The sequence below is a fragment of the Rhinoderma darwinii genome, chromosome 5 (genome assembly GCF_050947455.1).
Source record: "Rhinoderma darwinii isolate aRhiDar2 chromosome 5, aRhiDar2.hap1, whole genome shotgun sequence".
NCBI classification, from domain to species: domain Eukaryota; kingdom Metazoa; phylum Chordata; class Amphibia; order Anura; family Rhinodermatidae; genus Rhinoderma; species Rhinoderma darwinii.
The window spans coordinates 136,049,439-136,072,990 of record NC_134691.1 but is presented as its reverse complement, the minus strand read 5'-3'; the positions used below and the strand labels follow the sequence as shown (position 1 = coordinate 136,072,990).

Genomic DNA, 23,552 nt, shown 5'->3' with positions numbered 1-23,552 from the left:
TCAAAATACTAATGTAAAATACTGACCAAATCTGCAATGTGTGAACGAGGTCTTAGTGTGAAAAACGGTCATACATCCCCTATAACAGATAAACTATATGGACAAAAAGTTTGGGACACCCACACATTATACCTACAGCAGCTTTTATGGCATCCCATTCTACATCCATAGGCATTAATATGGAGTTGGTCCCCCCTTTGCTGCTTAAACGGCTTGCACTCTTCTGGGAAGGCTTTCTACAAGATTTCAGAGCGCGTCTGTAGGAATTTTTGCCCATTCATCCAGAAGAGCATTTGTGAGGTCAGACACTGATGTTGGATGAGAGGGCCTGGCTCGCAATCTCAATTCTAGTTCATCCCAAAGGTGGTGGATGGGGTTGAGGTCAGGGCTCTGTGTGGGTCAGTCAAGTTCTTTCACGTCATACTCACCTAAGCATGCCTTTATGGACCTTGCTTTGTGAACTGGGGAGTAGTCATGCTGGAACAGAAAATAACCTTCCCCACAAAGTTGGAAGCATACAATTATCCAAACTGTCTTGGTATGCTGCAGCATTCAGATTTTCCTTCACTGAAACTAAGGGGTCTAGATCAACCCCTGAAACACAACCCCATAGCATTGTCCCTCCTCCACCAAACATTACAGTTGTCACAATACAGTCAGTCAGATAACTTTCTCCTGGCATTCACCGTCCATTAAACTGCTAGATAGAGAAAGTATGAATCACCACGCCACAGAACACGTTTCCACTGCTCCAGAGTCCAGTGGCGGCATGCTTTACAGCACTCCATCCGACACTTGGCATTGTGCTTGGTGATGTAAAGCTTGCATGCAGCTGCTTTGCCATGGAAATGCCATATAGCTCCCGATGCACAGTTTTTGTGCTGATGTTAATGCCAGGGGAGGTTGGGAACTCTGCTGTTATTAAAGGGGTTTTCCAGCTGATAAAAATCTATGGCCTATCCTCAGGATAGGCCATGAATAGCTGATGGGTCTGGGTCCGACTCCTAGGACCCCTGCCATTCAGATGTTTTGAAGGGGTACGAGAGCTGCTTCCCCTTCATTTCTTTTTGCTCACTGTGAATGTTCGCACACATTTAGTGGCGATTCACAGGTATTGCAGCCTTTTCTCTCATTGAAGTGAATAGGAGAAAAGGCTGCAATACCTGTGAATCGCCACTAAATGTGTGTCAAACATTCACAGTGAGCAAGAAGAAATTAAGGAGAAGCAGCGCTCGTACGAGCGCTGCGGTCCCTTCAAATCAGCTGATCGGCTGTGGGTTCCGGGAGTCGGACCCCAACCCATCAGCTATTGATGGACTATATTGAGGATAGGCCATACGTTTAATTTCAGCTGGAAAAACCCTTTAAGCATTGGTGACTTTTATACACTATGCGCCTCAGCACTCGGCGACCCCACTCTGTAACTTTACTTGGTCTGTCACTTTGTGGCTGAGTGCTTGAGGTTCCTAAATGCTTCCATTTTGCAATAATACCTCTCACAGTCAATCGTGGAATATTTAGGAGGGAAGAAGTTTCACGAACTGAGCTTATCACAACGACCCATTCATTCACAAATGTTTGTATAGGCAGACTGCATAGTAAGGTGCTTGATTTGATACATCTGTTACAATGGGACTGAATGAAACACTTGAATTCAATGATTAAGAGCTGTGTCCCAATACTTTCGTCCATATAGTGTATGTTACGAAACTACAATCGACTTAATAAAGAAGTAGTACATTTGCTGGAGCTCTTGGGAGGGAGGCGGGGAATGTTTTGACTTGGGGCCATATGATTTCTGTTTATATGATTGTGAGAACCCTTCTTATCTGGCTTATTGTCAGTTCACACAGAGTTTTTTAAACGTTTTTTGACGCGGAAACCGCATCGGAAAACGCCCAAAAAAACGGCCGAAAATGCCTCCCATTGATCTCAATAGGAGGCGGAGGCGTTTTTTCCCTGCAAGCGGGAAAAACGGTTCACGGGAGAAAGAAGGGACATGCCCTATCTTCGGGCGTTTACGTCTCTGTCCTCCCATTGACATCAATCAGGCAGAGAAAGCATATTTTGCTGCGTTTTTTGCCCGCGGCGCTCAATGGCCGCAGGCGAAAAACGCAGCGAAAATCGGCATGCAGGCAGAGCAAAATCTGCCTCAAAATTCCAAACAGAATTTTGAGGCAGATTTTCTGCCTGCAAAAAACTCTGTGTGAACCCAGCCTTACAACACCGAGTTATTTCCCCACAGCTTTTTTTACTGACTGTGTTTTCTAAATTAAAAAAAAAGCAAAACTGAAGCGGAGAAAGAAATGTGCTGTTAAGTGTTATTTTATATTGTACTTCCTATAGTCGAAAGTAAACAGACCATTAAGTGAACATAGAAGATTTAGGGCCTGTTCACATCTGCGTTGGATGAAGAAAACCCGACAGAACCCATTGAAGGGGTTGTCCAGGTTGGGGGCTGTTTTTTATGATTACCCATCGACAGGACAGGTCATCAGTATATGATCAGTGGGGATCCCACCCACATACTCTGCACTGATCAGCTGTACCAGCTGCTTCCGAGCGCCGGAAGATATGCAGGGGTTGTTGCTGGGAGCAGAAGGCTCCATCCACTTTACAGTGGCCGGGCTGCAGTACTGCAGCTCTGCTCCTATTCAAGTGAATAGAAGCAGAGCCGCAGCACAGCGCTACACAGTGGTCGGAGCCTTCTGCAGCCCCCAACCTGGACAACCCCTTTAAAGTCAATGGGTTCCATTGGGAGCCAATGGTGCAACGAAACCATGGCTTCCGGTATTTTTGTTATTCTGCTCCTCTGATGGAGCAGAGCAATAAAAACACAGAAGCAGAGGTGAACAGATCCTTACAATTCAGTTTTCATTGATGGAACATGGTCCAAGCTAAAAAAAAGATGCAGTAAAGAAATTGAATTTCTATACAATTATTGTCAATGATTTAAATAATAGTTAGTTTAATAAGCCATGGAAAAAGCACTTATGCCGGAATTAGTATGCCAAGAAGATAGAATAATGGACAGATCATTATCTTAGCTTTATCACGCTGCCACTCCTTTCATTTTCCATAGGAATGCCAGTGATAGCCGCGTAGAGCACTCGCATATCTCTGACATTTCCATAGAGAATTAATTTTAATATTATGTCTAAATAAGACACTGTTCATACACCTGAGATCTCAGCTTGGGAACTGAATTTTGGATTATATTGCAGTCAGTAAACTGAATGTTATGTCTAAATAGATGAGGTATGGTTCTTATTATGAATGTGAAGTATCATTATGCCGGCTAATCTAAATCAGACTTCTTTAAATTGCTTATTACATTAATGTGAATGAAATCCCTTACTGATACATTGTGCCCATAGTACAGACATAAATGTACTACTATGATTTTTAAACAGAACTCCGGAAGAAGAAACGGCAGTAAGCGCTGAATACTGTAGTAACATAGATGATTTGCTTCATCAGTCTGATTTTGTAATGGTAGTCGTCAAGCTGACACCAGACACACACAGTCTCATTGGACGAACGCAGCTTCAACTGATGAAGTCCACAGCTACACTGATTAACATAAGTAGAGGTATGAAAGTACAAGAGTATACATAAAATGTATGGAAATGCCATTTGAGACATAATGTAAAGCATTAATGTTACACAGGATATGTCATAAATGTCAGATAGATGCGTGTCCCACCTCTGAGACCCACACTTATCTCTAGAACGGGGCCCCCTAAACCCCGCTCTACTGCTCTGTGTTGTGGCTAAATCGTGTGATTTCTGACCATGAATTATGGCAACAGCGTAGTTCGCTGAGCTACGCTGTTTCCTTAAATCCCATAGAACTGAAAGGTAGTTACAGAAACAGCGTAGCACGCATGCTATGCTGCTTTCCGAACTACCATTTACTACTATGGGAGTTTCGGAAACAGAGTAGCTCAGCGAGCTACGCTGTTTCCATAATTCCTGCTCAGAAATCACATAATTCAGCCACAACACAGAGCAGTAGAACAGGGTTTAGGGGGCCATGTTCTACAGATAGGTGTGGGTCTCAGAGGTGGGATTCGCATCTATCTAACATTTATGACATATCCTGTGGATATGGGAAAACCCCTTTAAAGCAAGGCCAAAAAGAGTAAATTGTATTGTTGAACAGTAATTGTCGTTTCAGTTTTTTCCATATAAATCAATAGTACAAGTGGATAAAATAAACTTTGTAATATATCTGTCACTTTGGGTTCGTAGACCCACTGGGCCATACCACCTTGATGGTATGGCAGCTGGCCAACAGGGCGCAGGTCACAGTCTATAGTTCATATAGTGTACCTGTGGCAGCTCGGACAGTAGCAAGGCAGGCTCGGCTGGGACTAGGCAGCAGGTAGACGTCAGGCGTGGAGTAGCAGGACAGGCGTGGAATACAGCACAGCATGACTACAGCACAGCACCTCACTTGACCAGGATAGCACAGGATACAGGTACGGGGAATACTGGGAACTGGAAAACACTGGGAGACCATTTGCATAGACACAAACTTTGGATACGACAAACAACGCTCAGGCATTGCAGGGAGGGGCACAGCCCTTCTTATAGCCCAGGGTGCTCTGGGAGCAATCAGCTCAATCTCCCACCTGTATACACTTTGGCTTCTTAAGTCTGGACTGAGCTCGCGAGCACACCCTGGTGGTCACTGTGGAACAGGACGGCCGTATGTGCAGACATCTCTGGAGAGAAGGGCGTCGATTGGACGGAAGGAGTTCGTGGTCAGCGACCACGGACTGTACAATATCCCCCCTCTTACGCTCCCTCCTCTTGGGACCAGAACTAGAGAGAAACCTCTTAATGAGGGTAGGAGCATTGAGATTCTCTTCTGGCTCCCAGGACCTCTCTTCTGGACCAAGCCCTTCCAATCTACTAAATAAAACGTTCTTCCTCTTACTTTTTTAGTGTCCAGGATCTCCTTAACCTATAATGTGTCTGAAGGACCACTGGATGCAACCGCAGGGCTAGGAGTCTTGGTATAGTGGTTCAGAACCACCAGCTTCAGGAGGAAGACATGGAAGGAGTTGGGGATCTTGAGTATAGGAGGCAGGCAAAGCTTGTAGGCGACAGGGTTGATCTGCTGTAGGATCTCGAAGGGTCCGAAGAACCTGGGAGAAAATTTGTTTGGATGGCAACCTTAGTCGGATATTCCTAGAGGACAATATCAACATAAAAATTGTAAGGATGCACTCCTAATTTATTCGTGCTGTTTAGGTTCGGGTTGAAATACCCATAACATGTATATAAAAACCTAAACAAAAAAGCACTCCAGGAACACTTGAATTATAGGATTTTAAAGAAATGATTATTTATTTATTCCGAAATTAGTAATTTGTGGAAAAGCAAGCGATAAACTGAACGTTTCGGCCCAACCTGAGCCTTTCTCATAATCGCTGTAGAAAATAAGAACAAAAATAAGGATATAATATATATCTCAACCAAAAATAGAATATATACACGTAAAGTACATTGAAACTAGAACTTGACATCTGTACTAGAATTCAGTTAGAATAGCTGATACATCAAACATAGACATACCAAATTTCATCAAAAAGACAAAAATACCATCAATACATAGCCATAGAGGTAGTCCAGAGTATAAATATAATTTGCGATCAATGTACATAAGCAATATATAGCTAACTGAGATCACTAAGGCATATATGGTATTATAGTGAAATCACCAGGGTATACTTATGAGAAAAATATAGTAATGCATGAAATGATTACATGAAGAAAAAATTACATACAGCAATTATCGGAGGGGCATCAGCAAAATGCCCCTCAAGACCATACCATAAAGTACCGGTAGAAGGAACGAGCATAGTTATCAGTAATCGTCAGAGAGACGATAATACCGGGAGCAACATAGCTAGAAAGCAGAGCGAATAGATGACTTCATGCCCTATATCTGGTTCCGTTCTACAATCCTGGATGCACACTGACTTATTTGGAGCGTCGGGAGGACGCCTACTACACATCCTCGGCTTATCTTATGCAGGTTCGTTATGTCCACCATTTATTCACACTGCTTCCTGGTTATGTTCCCCTCGACACTGCAATCTCTCTGATGATTATTTCATATGTTCCTTCTATTATGTCCTCTCCTAACCGCTAGGTTCGCTTTGACTGTCATCTATTCGCTCTGCTTTCTAGCTATGTTCCTCCCGGTATTATCGTCTCTCTGACGATTACTGATAACTATGCTCGTTCCTTTTATTATGTCCTCTCCTAGCCACTATTCCATATCTACCGGTACTTTATGGTATGGTCTTGAGGGGCATTTTGCTGATGCCCCTCCGGTAATTGCTGTATGTAATTTTTTCATCATGTAATCATTTCATGCATTACTATATTTTTCTCATAAGTATACCCTGGTGATTTCACCATAATACCATATATGCCTTAGTGATCTCAGTTAGCTATATATTGCTTATGTACATTGATCGCAAATTATATTTATACTCTGGACTACCTCTATGGCTATGTATTGATGGTATTTTTGTCTTTTTGATGAAATTTGGTATGTCTATGTTTGATGTATCAGCTATTCTAACTGAATTCTAGTACAGATGTCAAGTTCTAGTTTCAATGTACTTTACGTGTATATATTCTATTTTTGGTTGAGATATATATTATATCCTTATTTTTGTTCTTATTTTCTACAGCGATTATGAGAAAGGCTCAGGTTGGACCGAAACATTCAGTTTATCGCTTGCTTTTCCACAAATTACTAATTTCGGAATAAATAAAGAATAATTTCTTTAAAATCCTATAATTCAAGTGTTCCTGGAGTGCTTTTTTGTTTAGGTTTTTACATACATTCCTAGAGGACAGCCAGGCCTTCGTGCCAGGGAGAAATTGAGGAGGTTCTCTTCTCCTTGTGTCAGCCTTCCGTTTCATGCGGTCGACTGCCAGTAGGAATTGAGGATCGAGTCTGCTTTTAGAGACTTCCTGCAGATCTGGCAGCAGAGTCAGCCGCTGGTACCTCGGACGTATTGGGCACTGGGAGAGGAATTTGTGGGTGTTGGCCGTAGACAATGAAGAATGGTGTATTCCTTGTGGACTCGCTGGTGTGATTATTATATGAGAACTCAGCCCACGGAAGCAGCTGCACCCAGTCATCATGCTGCTTGGAGATGAAGTGGCGTAGGTAGTTCTCCAAGATCTTATTGATCCTCTCGATCTGACGATTGGACTGAGGATGGTAGGCTGAGGAAAAGTACAACTTCACACCGAGGAGTCCGCAGAGGGCTCTCCAGAACTTCGAGATGAACTGAACCCCCCCCCCGATCAGACACAATATGCCGCGGCAAGCCATGAAGGCAGAAGATGTGTTGGATGAAAATATTGGCCAGTTGAGGAGCAGACGGAAGAAAGGTCAGCGGAACGAAGTGGGCCATTTTCGAAAATCGGTCCACCACCACCCAGACAGTACTGCATCACGCAGAGGGAGGCAGATCCGTAACAAAGTCCATAGCTATATGCTGCCAGGGAGCATCGGGCACAGGCAATGGCTGGGGAAGACCAGCAGGTCTGGAGTGAGCGACCTTGTTAGCTGCACACACTGAGCAGGAAGAAACAAAGTCCATAATGTCTTTGGGCAGCGTGGGCCACCAGATATAACGGGCAATCAGGTCTCGGTTTTTACGGGTCCCCGCTTGACCTGCCAGTCTAGAGCAGTGTCCCCAGCGGAGGATTCTCCTTCTGTTAGCCAGGCGCACAAAGTCCTCCCTGGAGGAATAGCCCCAACTTGAGAGAAACAATGCAAGCCGGGTCAATAATATTCTGTGTAATTTCCATGGAGTCCTCTGTTTCGAAAGATCTGGACAAGGCATCGGCCCTCACATTCTTGTCAGCAAGGTGATAATGGAGCTCAAACTGGAACCTGGTAAAGAACAGCGACCACCTGGCCTGACGAGGATTCAGCCGTTGGGCCGTCTGGAGATAAGTGAGATTCTTCTGGTCCGTAAAAATTAGGATGGGATGAGCTGCGGCCTCTAGTAGATATCTCCACTCCTCCAGAGCCAATTTAATGGCCAGTAACTCCCGAATTCCAATCGAGTAGTTGCATTCTGCGAAAGAGAAGAGCTTATAGAAATATCCACATACCATTGACCTGCCCTTGGAACCTTGGAACTTGCCTCCTGCCGACTTGCGATAATGTTCAAGGCCTGGATGTGTTGGTCCTGTCGAGACTGGAGATCTAGCATATACGGACGCATCTCTTGCGACGTCATCTTGGTCTTGGATCGACCAGCGGGGTCCATGGCCTGAGCATACTGTCACGTTGGGTTCGTGGACCCACTGGGCTGTACCGCCTTGACGGTATGGCAGCTTGGCAACAGGGCGCAGGTCACAGTCTATAGTTCGTATAGTGTACCTGTGGCAGCTCGTACAGTAGTAAGGCAGGCTTGGCTGGGAATAGGCAGCAGGTAGACGTCAGGCGTGGAGTAGCAGGACAGGTGTGGAATACAGCACAGCCCGACTACAGCTCAGCACGGCACTTGACCAGGATAGCACAGGATACAGGTACGGGAACACTTTGAACTGGAAAACACTAGGAGACCATTTGCATAGACAAAATTTGGATATGACAAACAATACTCAGGCATTGCAGCGAGGGGCACAGCCCTTCTTAAGCCCAGGGCGCTCTGGGAGCAATTAGCTCAATCTTCTACCTGCGTGCGCTTTGGCGTCTTAAGTCTGGACTGAGCTCACGAGCGCACCCTGGTGGTTACTGTGGAACAGGACGGCCGTATGTGCTCTGGAGAGAAGGGCGTCGACTGGATGGAAGGAATTCGTGGTCAGCGACCACGCACGTTACAATATCTTATTACAGAAAAATCCCTTTTTCCACTTATAAGACTCCCCTCTTCCTCCTCCTTCCCCCTGTCTCCTGTACTGATCATTCACACTGAATTCACTGTTAGGCCTCATGCACACTTCAGTTTTTTCCTTCAGGGTGCTATCCGTTTTTGTCACTGATAGCACCCTGAACCCATTCATTGCAATGGCCCCATGCACACTTCCGTTATTTAAACGGATCCGTTGTTCCGTTCCGTGCAAAGTAGAGCATGTCCTACTTTGCTCAGTGATTCAGTGACTGTGTGGCCCATAGAAGTCAATGGGTCAGTGAAAAAAACGGATGGCCCACTGAAGGCTTCTGTGTGCTGTCCGTTTTTGACTGATCCGTTGCAATAGCAACGGCTGGGTGGGACAAAGTTCACAGACTCACAGTCTACAGTAGCCAGTCAGTTCTGAAGATGGATGTGGAAAGAATGATAGCATTGGTGCAGGATCACCCAGAACTGTGGGATACGCGCACAGAATGCTACCACGACCGTTATAAAAAGGACGCCGCGTGGGAGGAGCTTGCCAAGGAGCTTTTGACACGCAGATGGCAGAAGGGAACTAGTGCAAAATAAGTAAGTAAATGCACACATTGCACTGCTTGTTTTCTGAGCATGCTTTTCTTTTGTTCCATTGTATGTAATTCTCAGTAGGTAAACTTTACACACCCACAGTAATGTTATTTTCGCATTGACCTGCTGTCTTATAACATGTGCTTTGCAATCCCAAAATTCTGACCGGTATAGATTTTGCGCAGTTTCAAGTGTGTCAGAGGGTAGCGTAGACCTTGCACAGTTGTATTCTGTATTATTTCTAGTAGAGATGAGCGAACTTATGAAAAGTTCGGTTCGGCTAGTTCGCCGAATTTCACGAAAAAGTTTGATTCGGACCGAACTAGTTCTGACCGAACCTGTAATTTCCGTGCGCCGAGCATGGTACTGTCCAGGGTGCTGATAGAGTTAGTGCAGCCCATTAACTCTTTCAGCAACCTTGACAGTACCATGCTCGGCGCGCGGAAAATAAAGTTTTAATGTAATAAAAAATATATATAAATATGTTCATACTTACATTCCTCCTGTCCGGTCTCCAGCGATGACGTTTCATCCATGTCACCGCTCGCTGCAGCCAATCACAGGCTGTAGTGGCGGTCACGCTCGTCACGTGACCGCCTCTGCAGCCAATCACAGGCTGCCGCGGCCTCTGCAGCCAATCACACGCTCCTCTCCTGAAATACTCTGTGCTGCCTTAAACTCTGTGGACAGGTCAGGATCCTGTTTCTTTTAAATGCTGCACTGTAGCGCAGCCTTATATCGTGGATCGAGCGGGTTCCCCAGCAGCATTTAAAAGAAACAGGATCCTGACCTGTCCACAGAGTTTAAGGCAGCACAGAGTATTTCAGGAGATGAGCACGGCCGGCCACGGGCAGCCGGTCGTTTTTCCGAGCCGTGCTCCCATTATAAAGTATAGGAGCACGGCCTGTAAAATAAAAAAATAGAACATGTTCTAGCTTTTTAACGGCTCGGGCACCTTCCCGTGAGAAAACAGGAAGGCACCCGTGGCTAACAGAAGTCTATGGGCCCGCTATTTCGGGTCGTAATTACGACCTGTAAATCCAAAGTAAGCCAAGCAGAGTAATCTCAAACTGATGCACACTTCCATCACCGTTTTAGCGGCCGTTTTTGATGGATCCGTGTGTCCGTTTTTGTTTCCGTGTGCACTCCGTTTCCGTTCCGTGTTTCCGTTTAAAAAACGGATGTGAACTTCACTTGAACCTGTCACATGTCCCAGGAAACACCCATAGAAAGGTTACAAGAAGTTTTTGGTGCTGTTTTCTTAGCTTTCAGAGCATAGAGAACAGTTTGAGATTACTCTGCTTGGCTTACTTTGGATTTACGGGTCGTAAATACGACCCGAACTAGCGGGCCCATAGACTTCTGTTAGCCACGGGTATCTTCCCGTTTTTCTCACGGGAAGGTGCCCGAGCCGTTAAAAAGCTAGAACATGTTCTATTTTTTTATTTTACGGGCCGTGCTCCTATACTTTATAATGGGAGCACGGCTCGGAAAAACGACCGGCTGCCCGTGGCCGGCCGTGCCCGGCCGTGCTCATCTCCTGAAATACTCTGTGCTGCCTTAAACTCTGTGGACAGGTCAGGATCCTGTTTCTTTTAAATGCTGCTGGGGAACCCGCTCGATCCACGATATAAGGCTGCGCTACAGTGCAGCATTTAAAAGAAACAGGATCCTGACCTGTCCACAGAGTTTAAGGCAGCACAGAGTATTTCAGGAGAGGAGCGTGTGATTGGCTGCAGAGGCCGCGGTAGCCTGTGAGTGGCTGCAGAGGCCGCGGCAGCCTGTGATTGGCTGCAGAGGCCGCGGCAGCCTGTGATTGGCTGCAGAGGCGGTAACGTGACGAGCGTGACTGCCACTACAGCCTGTGATTGGCTGCAGCGAGCGGTGACATGGATGAAACATCATCGCTGGAGGCCGGACAGGAGGAATGTAAGTATGAACGTATATTTATATATTTTTTTTATTACATTAAAAAAAAAATTTCCGCGTGCCGAGCATGGTACTGTCAAGGTTGCTGAAAGAGTTAGTGCAGCCCATTAACTCTATCAGCACCCTGGACAGTACCATGCTCGGCACACGGAAATTACAGGTTCGGTCAGAACTAGTTTGGTCCGAATCAAACTTTTTCGTGAAATTCGGCGAACTAGCCGAACCGAACTTTTCATAAGTTCGCTCAGCTCTACTAGAAATAATACAGAATACAACTGTGCAAGGTCTACGCTAACCTCTGACACACTTGAAACTGCGCAAAGTCTATACCGGTCAGAATTTTGGGATTGCAAAGCACATGTTATAAGACAGCAGGTCAATGCGAAAATAACATTACTGTGCGTTGTAACGTTTACCTATTGAGAATTACATACAATGGAACAAAAGAAAAGCGTGCTCAGAAAACAAGCAGTGCAATGTGTGCATTTACTTACTTATTTTGTGACGCTGGGCACTAGTTCCCTTCTGCCATCTGCGTGTCAAAAGCTCCTTGGCAAGCTCCTCCCACGCGGTGTCCTTTTTATAACGGTCGTGGTAGCATTCTGTGCGCGTATCCCACAGTTCTGGGTGATCCTGCATTCTTTCCACATCCATCTTCAGAACTGACTGGCTACTGTAGACTGTGAGTCTGTGAACTTTGTCCCACCCAGCCATTGCTATGGCAACGGATCAGTCAAAAACGGACAGCACACGGAAGCCTTCAGTGTGCCATCCGTTTTTTTCACTGACCCATTGACTTCTATGGGCCACACGGTCACTGAATCACTGAGCAAAGTAGGACATGCTCTACTTTGCACGGAACGGAACAACGGATCAGTTTAAATAACGGAAGTGTGCATGGGGCCATTGCAATGAATGGGTTCAGGGTGCTATCAGTGACAAAAACGGATAGCACCCTGAAGGAAAAAACTGAAGTGTGCATGAGGTCTAAAGCAGAGATGGAGACAGATCATCAGCTCACTGAGGGATCAGGTTACAGCTTCTGCCCATATAAAAATATGAAGAGGGGAGGAGGGAATAGCTGCAGAGAGAGACACAGACAAACTGCTGCACCTTCTGGTAAGTGTTCTATCTTACCCCAGTGCTGGATTCAAAGCTACACTGCTTAGTGCTGCTGTATAATGTCCCCCATGCTGCTGCTGCATCTGAGAGCGTTCTACAGAGAGAAGAGCAGGATCTCATCTTTTTTCTGTGTGCTGTGTATTGGAGACATTATAACCGCTAGTCTCCGGAGCTGAGTTCAGGGACAAATTACAATTAGAAGTAGAGCACACAGAGGGAAAAATTACAGATAAATGCAGGATACGAGTCATATAATTGCCAGAGATAGTGTTATTCCTCATGTGCACACATGACAGCTTATTCTGAAAAGTCACCTGAAACGAAAGTTACTCTTTAAATCAGGGACTGTTGCATACAGAGTAATGCATGTGCAGCAGGAGCGATATGCCTTCGATCACTCCTATGAAAACTCCTGCCCAGTCAAGCCTCACCAACAACTAGGAGGCACTTTGTTGTTTGAGAAGCACTGATCTAAACAGATCCCTTGTTTATTCCTCCAATACATACTAAAATGAAATGGCACATTGTGAAACTAATAAATGTACCTAATTTAATATTTATAATAACCATAACTTCAATTCTACAACTCAATTTCAGGCCAAGTAATTGACCAAGATGCCCTGGTAGATGCCCTTCACAATGGCATAATTAAGGCTGCCGCTTTGGATGTCACATACCCTGAACCATTGCCAAGGTAAGACTCTAATCTAGGCAAATATAGTATGAACAGTTCAGTAATAATACATGTACAATAATAATGGGCCATGATGATAGCTCTATATTTTATGTACCATATTTTTCGGACTCTAAGACGTACCTGACTATAAGACGCACCCAGGTTTTAGACAACAGAAAATAGGAAAAGAAACAAAACCAAATTTTACTACTTTTACTAGTTTTACAAAGTAGTAAAAAAAAAAAATTTGTTCTATTTCACCACATTCTGAGAGGCATTTTTTGGTACATACGATTTTTTTTTATCACTTTTTATTTAATTCCTTTTTATTTATTTTTTTACATTGTGCTTGGGGAAAAATGGGAAAAGGTTTTTTTTTTTAACTTTTAATATTTATTGACACGTCTGAAAATGTATCTAACTTTTTTTTTTTTTTTACACATTTTATTAGTTCCCTTAGGGGACTTGAACCAGCGATCTAATTAGATCGCTGGTACAATACACTGCAATACATGTATGAATTACGGAAACAGCGTAACTCGCGGAGCTACGCTGTTTCCATAACTCCCATAGTAGTGAATGGCAGTTACAGAAGTAGCGTAGCTCAGCAAGTTACACTGTTTCCGTAACTCAACTATCTACGCTGTTTTCTGAGCTAACAAGTTCCGGAAATAGCATAGCTCGCGTTCTATGCTGTTAATGTAACTCCCATTCACTTCTACGGGAGTTACGGAAACAGCGTAGCTCAGTGAGAACTCGGCTGTTTCCGTAATTCCCGACCATCTAACCAGGAAGTGGCCGGGAGACAGCGGAGCGAGTAAGCTAGTACGGGGTTTAGGGGGCCTGTTCTATAGATAGGTGCGGGTCCCAGCGGTGAGACCCGCATCTATCTGACATTTATGACATATCCTGTGGATATATCATAAATGTTCTTCATGGGAAGACCCCTATAAATGCCGCGGTCGCTATTGACCACAGGATTTAACTAGTTAAACGGCCAAGAACAACGCCATCGCTGTTCCTGGCTGTTAGAGCAGCGTGTCAGCTCTAAAACACAGCTGGCACCTGCAGTGTATGGAGCGGGCTCAGCACGTGAACCCGCTCCGCTCCAAACATCATCCCCTCCCCGCTCCATGATGTGCCAGCACATCATGGGTCGGGAAGGGGTTAAGTAAGAAGCGGTCAGGGTGTCCTGCACTGCCCAGTCCCTTGACTGTTGACTATAAGACGCAGGGACTTTTTAGCAAGATTTATTCTTGCTAAAAACTGCTTCTTACACCGTGTTCCAAATTATTATGCACATTGGATTTAAGTGTCATAAACATTTAATTATTAGTTTTTCAATTAAACTCATGGATGGTATTGTGTCTTAGGGCTCTTTGGATAATTGTAATCAATCTCAGACACCTGTGATAATTAGTTTGCCAGGTGTGCCCAATCAAAGAAAAACTACTTAAGAAGGACGTTCCACATTATTAAGCAGGCCAATGGTTTCAAGCAATATGGGAAAGAAAAAGGATCTCTCTGCTGCCGAAAAGAGTGAAATAGTGCAATACCTTGGACAAGGTATGAAAACATTGGATATTTCAAGAAAACTTAATCGTGATCATCGTACTGTGAAAAGATTTGTGGCTGATTCAGAGCACAGACGGGTTCGTTCAGATAAAGGCATAATGAGGAAGGTTTCTGCCAGACAAATTAATACGATTAGGAGAGCAGCTTCTAAAATGCCATTGCAAAGCAGCAAACAGGTATTTGAAGCAGCTGGTGCCTCTGGAGTCCCGCGAACCTCAAGGTGTAGGATCCTCCAGAGGTTTGCAAGTATGCATAAAGCTATTATTCGGCCACCCCTAAACAATGCTCACAAGCAGAAACGGTTGCAGTGGGCTCAGAAATACATGAAGACTAATTTTCAAAGCGTGTTGTTTACTGATGAGTGCCGTGCTACCCTGGATGGTCCAGATGGATGGAGTAGTGGATGGTTGGTGAATGGCCACCATGTCCCAACAAGGCTGCGACGTCAGCAAGGTGGCGGCGGAGTCATGTTTTGGGCTGGAATCATGGGGAGAGAGCCGGTAGGCCCCTTTAGGGTCTGTGACGGTGTGAAAATGACCTCTGCAAAGTACGTCGAGTTTATGACTGACCACTTTCTTCCGTGGTACAAAAAGAAGAACCGTGCCTTCCGTAGCAAAATTATCTTCATGCATGACAATGCACCATCTCATGCTGGAAAGAATACTTCTGTGTCATTGGCTGCTATGGGCATAAAAGGAGAGAAACTCATGGTGTGGCCCCCATGTTCCCCTGACCTCAACCCTATTGAGAACCTTTGGAGCATCTTCAAGCAAAATATCTATGAGGGTGGGAGGCAGTTCACATCAAAACAGAAGCTCTGGGAAGCTATTCTGACATCCTGCAAAGATATTCAAGCAGAAACTGTCCAAATACTCACAAATTCAATGGATGCAAGAATTGTGAAGGTGATATCAAAGAAGGGGTCCTATGTTAACATTTAACTTGGCCTGTTAAGTTTTTTTCGATTGAAAGAGCTTTTGATGACCTCTTTATGCTGCAAATTCAACAAATTACCATTTTAGTTCTCTTTACAACCTTTAAAATGTTTTGATCTCTGTTGTGCATAATAGTTTGAAACAGTGCATTTTGAGTTTTTTACTTCTAAAAAAAAATCTGTTATCATTAGGAGATTTGTTCAATAAAATTCGCATTATACTCCAACGGTTGATGGCTAGAAGATTATACTGACTGTCATTTGCATCGACTATTTAGGAAAATCAGCGAAAAATAATATTTGCATAATAATTTGGAATGCGGTGTATAGTCCAAAAAATACGGTAATTCATAAATGATAATTATAATATTTTAAAATCTATTTCTCTAGAAATCATCCTTTGCTGACAATGAAGAATGTTATTGTGACTCCACATATTGGAAATGCAACAGACAAGACAAGAAGAAGAATTGCTGAGAAAATTGTACAAAATGCATCTGACATCCTTAAAGGTCTACCAGTAACAGACATAGTGGTAGCATCATAACAAGTGTACTGTATACAGTATCTGTAATGAACAATGTAAAGTACAGTACTACTTGACAATTGCAATATGTGCACCATGTCTATTAAAAGAACATAATTCATCTAGTTCTTCTGTTGACCGGATTTCCACCTCTGTACCTTTTAATTAACTTTAACCGTTGGGAGACTCAATATTAAAATTCTGAATATTTTTTCCACAGACTTGGTTAATGTAAGTGTAATTACAATTTCCTTATTTATGGAACCACAAAATACAATTATTTATCATTCAATATATCTACCAAATGAAGAAACGATCAGTATGTGTATGCTGTAATTTTACATTTCATGCAAAAGTTTTGAATGATAAATTACCAGAAACACACTGCAAAAGTGATGAGATTCATAAATATATTTGGGTTTTATGAGGGCACTTGTGAACAACTCACATTGGATCCTAACAATTTGAGAAGTTTTCATAATATCAATACGCCAGGGAAAGCTTTAACGGACACTCCGTGAAAAAAGAAACTTTCAAGTACCATTATGGTATTCTGTGTGTCAGTCTCTCACCAGTTATTTTTCATGCTGCTTCTATCTTTATATATCAGACTGGGGTGGTTGCTTAGCAGCAGTGTGAATCAGGCTCGGTGTCACGCTTTCTCTTCTTGAGTCTATGGAGATCTATGTGTCTATGGAGATCTATACCCATCACAGGCTTCAGCAGTTCCTGTACCACACTAGTTTTCCACAGGGGGGACAGAAACTTCTATCATCGGCTACCACTGATACTTAGACAGGTTCCTGTCACACAGGTATAATGTGGAATAATATAGTGCAGCCTCCCTGTCTGTAAACTTAAGGTTTCTCAGCTTATTTAGGAGAATATATAGAGAATAATAATCACAGTGTCCCCTAGCATACAGAAATGGTATGGTCTTTAGTTGGTCATGTGATGCTGTGCTGAAGCATCATGGGATTGATAACAAAGCAGAGAGGAAGAGAAAGCTGGGGAAATCTAAGAATCAAGATGGAGGCTTTTTTTAAAGCACAGACAAGGCAGCAGTTCAAAAAGTAAGTATAGTATACATAAAAGAAGTACAGAGTGTGGTATAAAGTCAGGTGGGTAATGCAGACATGAAAAGTTGTGTTTCAACTGGGGGTCTTCTTTAAATGACAAAGCTCTATACCTGTACTGCTTTATTAAGGTGTAACAACGCTTTCTACAGCATTTACATATTGTTCTCCATTGCTATCAGTAGTGACTACACTGTGCTGGCAATACTGCATTTGCCTCTATTTTCCCTGCCATAAGAATACACAGTACTTTTCTGACAGCAGAACAGTGGCGGAACTACTGCTGTAGCAACCATAGCGGCCGCTACGGGGCCCGCAGAATTGGGAGGCCCATGCCACCCCCAGGCACGTCCCCCCCATGTCTGATTGTGCCGCTAGCAGCCGTTATGACTGCTAAAGCGGTAGTAAAGCCACATTCAATAGTATCTGCGTCCTTAGGGCGCAGATACTATTGAACACTATGACAGAGCAGGGAGGGTGTCATGAAGGGTCTGTGGACCCACTGGGCCGTACTGCCTTGACGGTAAGGCAGCTGGCCAACAGGGCGCAGGTCAATGTCTATAGTTCGTGTAGGTGCCTGTGGCAGCTCGGACAGCAGCAAGGCAGGCTCGGCTTGGACTAGGCTGCAGGTAGACGTCGGGAGTGGTGAAGCAGGTCAGGCGTGGAATACAGCACGACACGTCTTTGGCACAGCACAGTAATCGACCAGGATAGTACGAAATGCAAGGAATAGGAACAGGAACACACTAGGAGGCCATCACATAGACAAACTTAGGAAACAATCAACAACGCTCAGGCATCGAAGCAGGGGGCTGGACCCCTCTTATAGTCCAGGGTATGCACGGGTTCAAAGTTCACCAAAAGTCCTTGTGCCCGCTGAGCTGATCCGGCTGAGGTGAGTGGAAGCGAGCGCTGGCGTCTCCTGAAGAGCAGGCTAGGGCCAGCGGTTGCCAACTCGTGGCTGTCAGGGGGAGATTGTAGCTGACGGCCCGCAGCCACGGACATTACAGAGGGATCTCCCTCAGGCCACGTTCGGTCTGTCGGATAACGTGAGTGGATCACGCCGGCTTACGCAAAGAACCCGTCATCGTTAATGCTTTGGAGCAGCTCCATTCATCGCGGGAACGGGGCCTAGGTGAGAATAACGTTTTTTTGTTTTATTTGTTTGGGGGGTGCTATCTACAGGGGGTCTGTATGGTGCTATCTACAGGAGAGGCTGTATGGTGCTATCTTCAGGGGGCTCTATGGTGCTATCTACAGGGGGGCTGTATGGTGCCATCTACAAGGGGGGTTGTATGGCACCATCTACAGGGGGGCCATATGGCACTATCTGCAGGGGAGGCTTTATGGCAGTATCTACAAGGGGAAGGTGGGGGCATTATCTACATGGGGAGCTGTATGACACTATCTACAGGCGGGCTGTTTGGCATTATCTACAAGGGGGTGGTGGAGTCGCTATCTACTGGGCGACTGTATAGCACTATCTACAGGGGGGCTGTATGGCACTATCTACAGGGGGTGGTGGGGGGCACTATCTACAAGGGTGGGCTGTATTGCACTATCTACAATGGGAGGTGGGAGGCACTATTTACAGGGGCGGCTGTATGGCACTATCTATAATGAGGAGGTGGGGCACTATCTACAGGGTGGTATATGGCACCATCTACAAGGGGGGCACTATCTACAGAGGGGAAAGGGTGGCACTATCTACAAGTGGGGTGTGACACTGTCTACAGGGGGCTGTATGGCAGAATCTACAGGGTGGCCTGTATGTCACTATCTACAGGGGGCACTATCTACAAGGGGGGCTTAGTCAAAAGTTTGCTATCGGGCCCAGTCTTTCCTAGTTACGCCCCTGCAGCAGAACCTGTGCAAGCAGGGCCGCCATCAGAAACTTTCGGGGCACGATACAGTAAGATTGGTCAGGGGCCCTGGGGGTTTACTGTTTGAGCCTGTAAAGGGAGGGAAGTGAGCAGAATGGTCAGTGGGAAGCATAGTAAGCAGCGACCACTAAGGAAGGTTGCGCACGTGCTAATTCTGGAGTCCTCCATATTCATTATATGCGGGCTAATCCCTCCCACCGCCGCTGATTGACGACTTTCTTCTCTATGCACAGTAAGGGTATGTTCAAACGGAGTGTTTTTGGACATTTTCGGACCGTAAACGGCCCGAAAAAAGGCTGAAAAGTTGGAAGCAGGGCGTTTTTTACGCGGCTGTTTTTCAAAACGGCCGCGTAAAAAAACGGCCGCAAAAAAGTGCATGTCACTTCTTCAGTCGTTTTTGGAGCCGTTTTTCATTGACGCTATAGAAAAAAAGCTCCAAAAATGGCCGTGAAAAACGCGAGTATGATTAAAAAAACTTCTGAAAATCAGGAGCTGTTTTCCCTTGAATACAGCTCCGTATTTTCAGACGTTTTTTATTTTGTGTGTGCACATACCCTAAAAGGGAGAAAGCTGTCAATCAGCAGAAGGGGGAGTACGCTGCTCTCAGCTTGCGCTGCAACTGGTAAAGGGTAATTTTATGAAAACTACTAATATTCTAATTTACTGATAGACTACATTTTGGGTTTTCATTATCTGTTAGCCATAATCATCAACATTAAAAGAAAAAAAGGCTGGAAATAGATCACTCTGTGTGTAATGAATCTATATAATATATTAGTTTCACTTTTTGAATTGAATTACTGAAATAAATTAACTTTTTGATGATATTCTAATTCATTGAGAATGACTAGTATATATATATATATGTTGGTTTAATCACCAAAACGAAAGCAATGTTTCGGTTCACATCCTGAACCTCTCAATACTTTCACATCCTGAACCATGCTTGAAAAACCTATTCTGAAGTCCTGGTTCAAGTCTAAGGAGCTGATTCATTCTTATTTTTGGTAACATGCACATGGCCTAATCTACAGTTATGTGAGGTGTGCTGTGTTTTCTTCTTTGTTTTCGCTTCACTATAAACAGGGGATATAAAAAGTCTACACACCCCTGTTAAAATGCCAGGTTATTGTCATGTCAAAAAATCAGTCCAAGATGAATCATTTCAGAACTTTTTCCACCTTTAATGTGACCCATAATCTGTACACCTCCATTGAAAAACAAACTGAAATCATTTAGAGGGGAAAAATAAAAATAACAAAACTACAATAATGTGGTTGCATAAGTGTGAACACCCTCTTATAATTGGGGATGTGGCTGTGTTCAGAATTAGCCAATCAAATTTAAACTCATGTTAAATTGTAGTCAGTACACAGGTGTCATTTTTTTTATGTGATTCTGAGTAACCCCATATAAAGTTCAGCTGTTCTATTAGGATTTTCCTGACATTTTCTTTGTTGCATGTGACAGCAAAAGCCATGGTCCGTAAAGAGCTTACAACACATAAAATTGATCGGATTGTTGAAAGGCATCAGTCATGAGAAGGGTACCAAAGAATTTCCAAGGCATTAGATATACCATGGAACATAGTACAGAAGGTCATCAAGAAGTGGATTACATTTGGCACAACAGTGACATTACCAAAAACTGGACGTCCCACAAAACTGGATGAAAAGACAAGATGAAAATTGGTCCAAGGGGCTACCAAGAGGCCTACAGCAACATTAAAGGAGCCGCAGGACTTTCTGGCAGGTACTGGTTGTGTAGTGCATGTGACAACAATCTCCCGTATTCTTCATGTCTGGGCTGTGGGGTAGGATGGCAATAAGAAAGAAAAACATCCAAGCCTGGCTATGTTTTGCAAAGACCTACATCAAGTCTGCCAAAAGCAGACCTGATGTATTGTTTTATGGTCTGAGGAGACCAAGGTTGAACGTTTTGGCCATAATTCCAAAAGGTATGTTTGGTGCAAAGCCAACACTGCAGATCACCAAAATAACACCATACCCACAGTGAAGCATGGTGGAGGCAGCATTATGCTTTGGGGCTGTTTTTCTGCAGCTGGAACTGGGGCTTTAGTCAAGGTGGAGGGAATTATGAACAGTTCCAAATCTCAGTCAATATTGGCACAAAACCTGCAGGCCTCTGCTAAAAAGCCAAATATGAAGAGGAATTTCACCTTTCAGTACGACAACGACCCAAAGCATACCTCCAAATCAAAAAAAGAATGGCTTCACCTGTAACGACAGGGATAGGGAAACAGACAAGTGAGCCCTAATCTACCCGCCACTCAGTCCCTGCCTACTTGCAACGACCCGCCCTAGGCGACGGGGTACAACTGGGCGACGGTCCCTACACTCAATAAGTGCACGACAGACAACAGACAAGGAAACACAGAACAAAGGGAAACGGGGCAGTTGCCAACGGCAACACCGTGAGCAACAAGAGTAGTAAACGAGCCGAGTCAAACCAGGAGAGTACGAGGTGCCAAACGTAGAGCAGGAGAGTAGTGAACAAGCCGAGTCAAACCAGGAGTGTACGAGGTACCAAACACAGAGCAGAAGAGTAGTCAGTAAGCCAGGGTCAATACGAAGCAGGGACAAGTAGTTCAAGAAGCTGCAGCAGGGCCAGGAAACCAACAGAGAAGAATCACAAGCAAGGAGGAACAGGAAAGGCAGGTATAAATAGACAGAGGGCGGGAGCTAGCTACGTCTGGCCAGGCTGTGATAGGCTCTCCCACTCCTAAGCCTGCCATCCTGAGTGGTGGAAGATGGAGTCAGTCTCACAGACATAGAAGCAGGTGCAGACTGATTACCTATGGGCGTGGATACAGAAGCTGTGCCTGGCAGATCCTTAACAGTACCCCCCCCCCTTTATGAGGGGCCACCGGACCCTTTCTAGATGGACCTGGTTTATTGGGGAAACGAAGGTGGAACCTCCTGACCAATACCCCAGCGTGAACATCCCGGGTGGGTACCCAAGTCCTCTCCTCAGGCCCGTATCCTCTCCAATGGACCAGGTACTGGAGGGAGCCTTGCACCATCTTGCTGTCCACAATCTTGGCCACCTCGAATTCTACCCCCTCAGGGGTGAGAACGGGGACAGGAGGTTTCCTCGAGGGAGCCAAGGACGGGGAGCAGCGTTTAAGGAGGGAGGCATGAAACACGTCGTGTACTCGAAAAGATGGGGGCAACTCCAGTCAGAAGGAGACAGGATTGAGGACTTCAATGACCTTGTACGGCCCTATAAACCGGGGAGCAAACTTCTTGGACGGTACTTTAAGGCGCAAGTTCTTTGACGATAGCCACACCAGATCCCCGACCATAAACAAGGGGTTAGCAGAACGTCTTCTATCTGCCTGAGTTTTTTGTATGCTCTGGGATGCCTCTAGGTTCTTCTGAACCTGGGCCCAGACTGTGCACAGTTCCCGATGAACGACCTCTACCTCGGGATTGTTGGAACTACCAGGTGAAACGGAGGAGAACCGTGGATTAAGCCCAAAATTACAGAAAAAGGGGGAGACCCCTGACGAGTTACTGACCCGGTTATTAAGGGAAAATTCGGCGAGGGGAATGAATGAGACCCAATCATATTGACAGTCAGAGATAAAACACCTTAAATATTGTTCTAGAGACTGATTAGTCCTCTCGGTTTGGCCATTAGTTTCAGGATGGAAGGCAGAGGAGAAGGACAGATCAATATCCAACTTTTTACAGAAGGCTCTCCAAAACAAAGAAACATATTGTACCCCTCTGTCAGAAACAATATTGACAGGGAGCCCATGGAGACGCAGGATGTGTTTGACAAACAAGGTAGCTAACGTCTTAGCATTGGATAGTTTTTTGAGGGGCACAAAGTGGCACATCTTACTGAAGCGGTCTACTACAACCCACACCACGACTTGCCTTGAGATGGAGGCAAATCGGTGATAAAATCCATGGAGATATGGGTCCAAGGTCTCTGGGGAATGGGCAAAGAACGTAGTAAGCCCGCTGGTCGGGACCTGGGAGTCTTGGACCTAGCACAAACCTCACAAGCGGCGACGTAGGCCTTAACGTCTTTAGGCAACCCAGGCCACCAATAGTTTCTGGCAATGAGGTGCTTGGTACCCAGGATGCCTGGATGACCAGATAGTGTGGAGTCATGATTTTCCCTAAGTACCCTTAGCCGGAATTGCAGGGGAACAAACAGCTTGTTCTCAGGAAGGTTCCCGGGAGCTGAACCTTGATCAGCAGCAATTTCAGAGACTAAATCAGACTCAATAGAAGAAATGATTATACCTGGAGGCAAAATACAAGCAGGATCTTCCTCCGAAGGAGGGCTGGCCATGAAGCTACGCGACAGTGCATCAGCCTTAA

At 44.8% G+C, this 23,552-nt stretch overlaps 1 protein-coding gene across 3 annotated transcripts in view; it reads left to right on the top strand.

Moving 5' to 3' along the window:
* LOC142652718 (glyoxylate/hydroxypyruvate reductase B-like) overlaps window positions 1-16,363 on the top strand; it is a 55,561-nt gene extending 39,198 nt beyond the window's left edge. For all 3 annotated transcript variants that reach the window (XM_075828390.1, XM_075828388.1, XM_075828389.1), the window contains 3 exons: window positions 3,414-3,592; window positions 13,122-13,218; window positions 16,100-16,363. In XM_075828390.1, the coding sequence (XP_075684505.1) occupies window positions 3,414-3,592; window positions 13,122-13,218; window positions 16,100-16,256 (433 nt within the window). In that variant the 3' untranslated portion in view covers window positions 16,257-16,363. The remainder of the gene's footprint in view (window positions 1-3,413; window positions 3,593-13,121; window positions 13,219-16,099) is intronic.
* The last annotated feature ends 7,189 nt before the right edge of the window (window positions 16,364-23,552 follow it).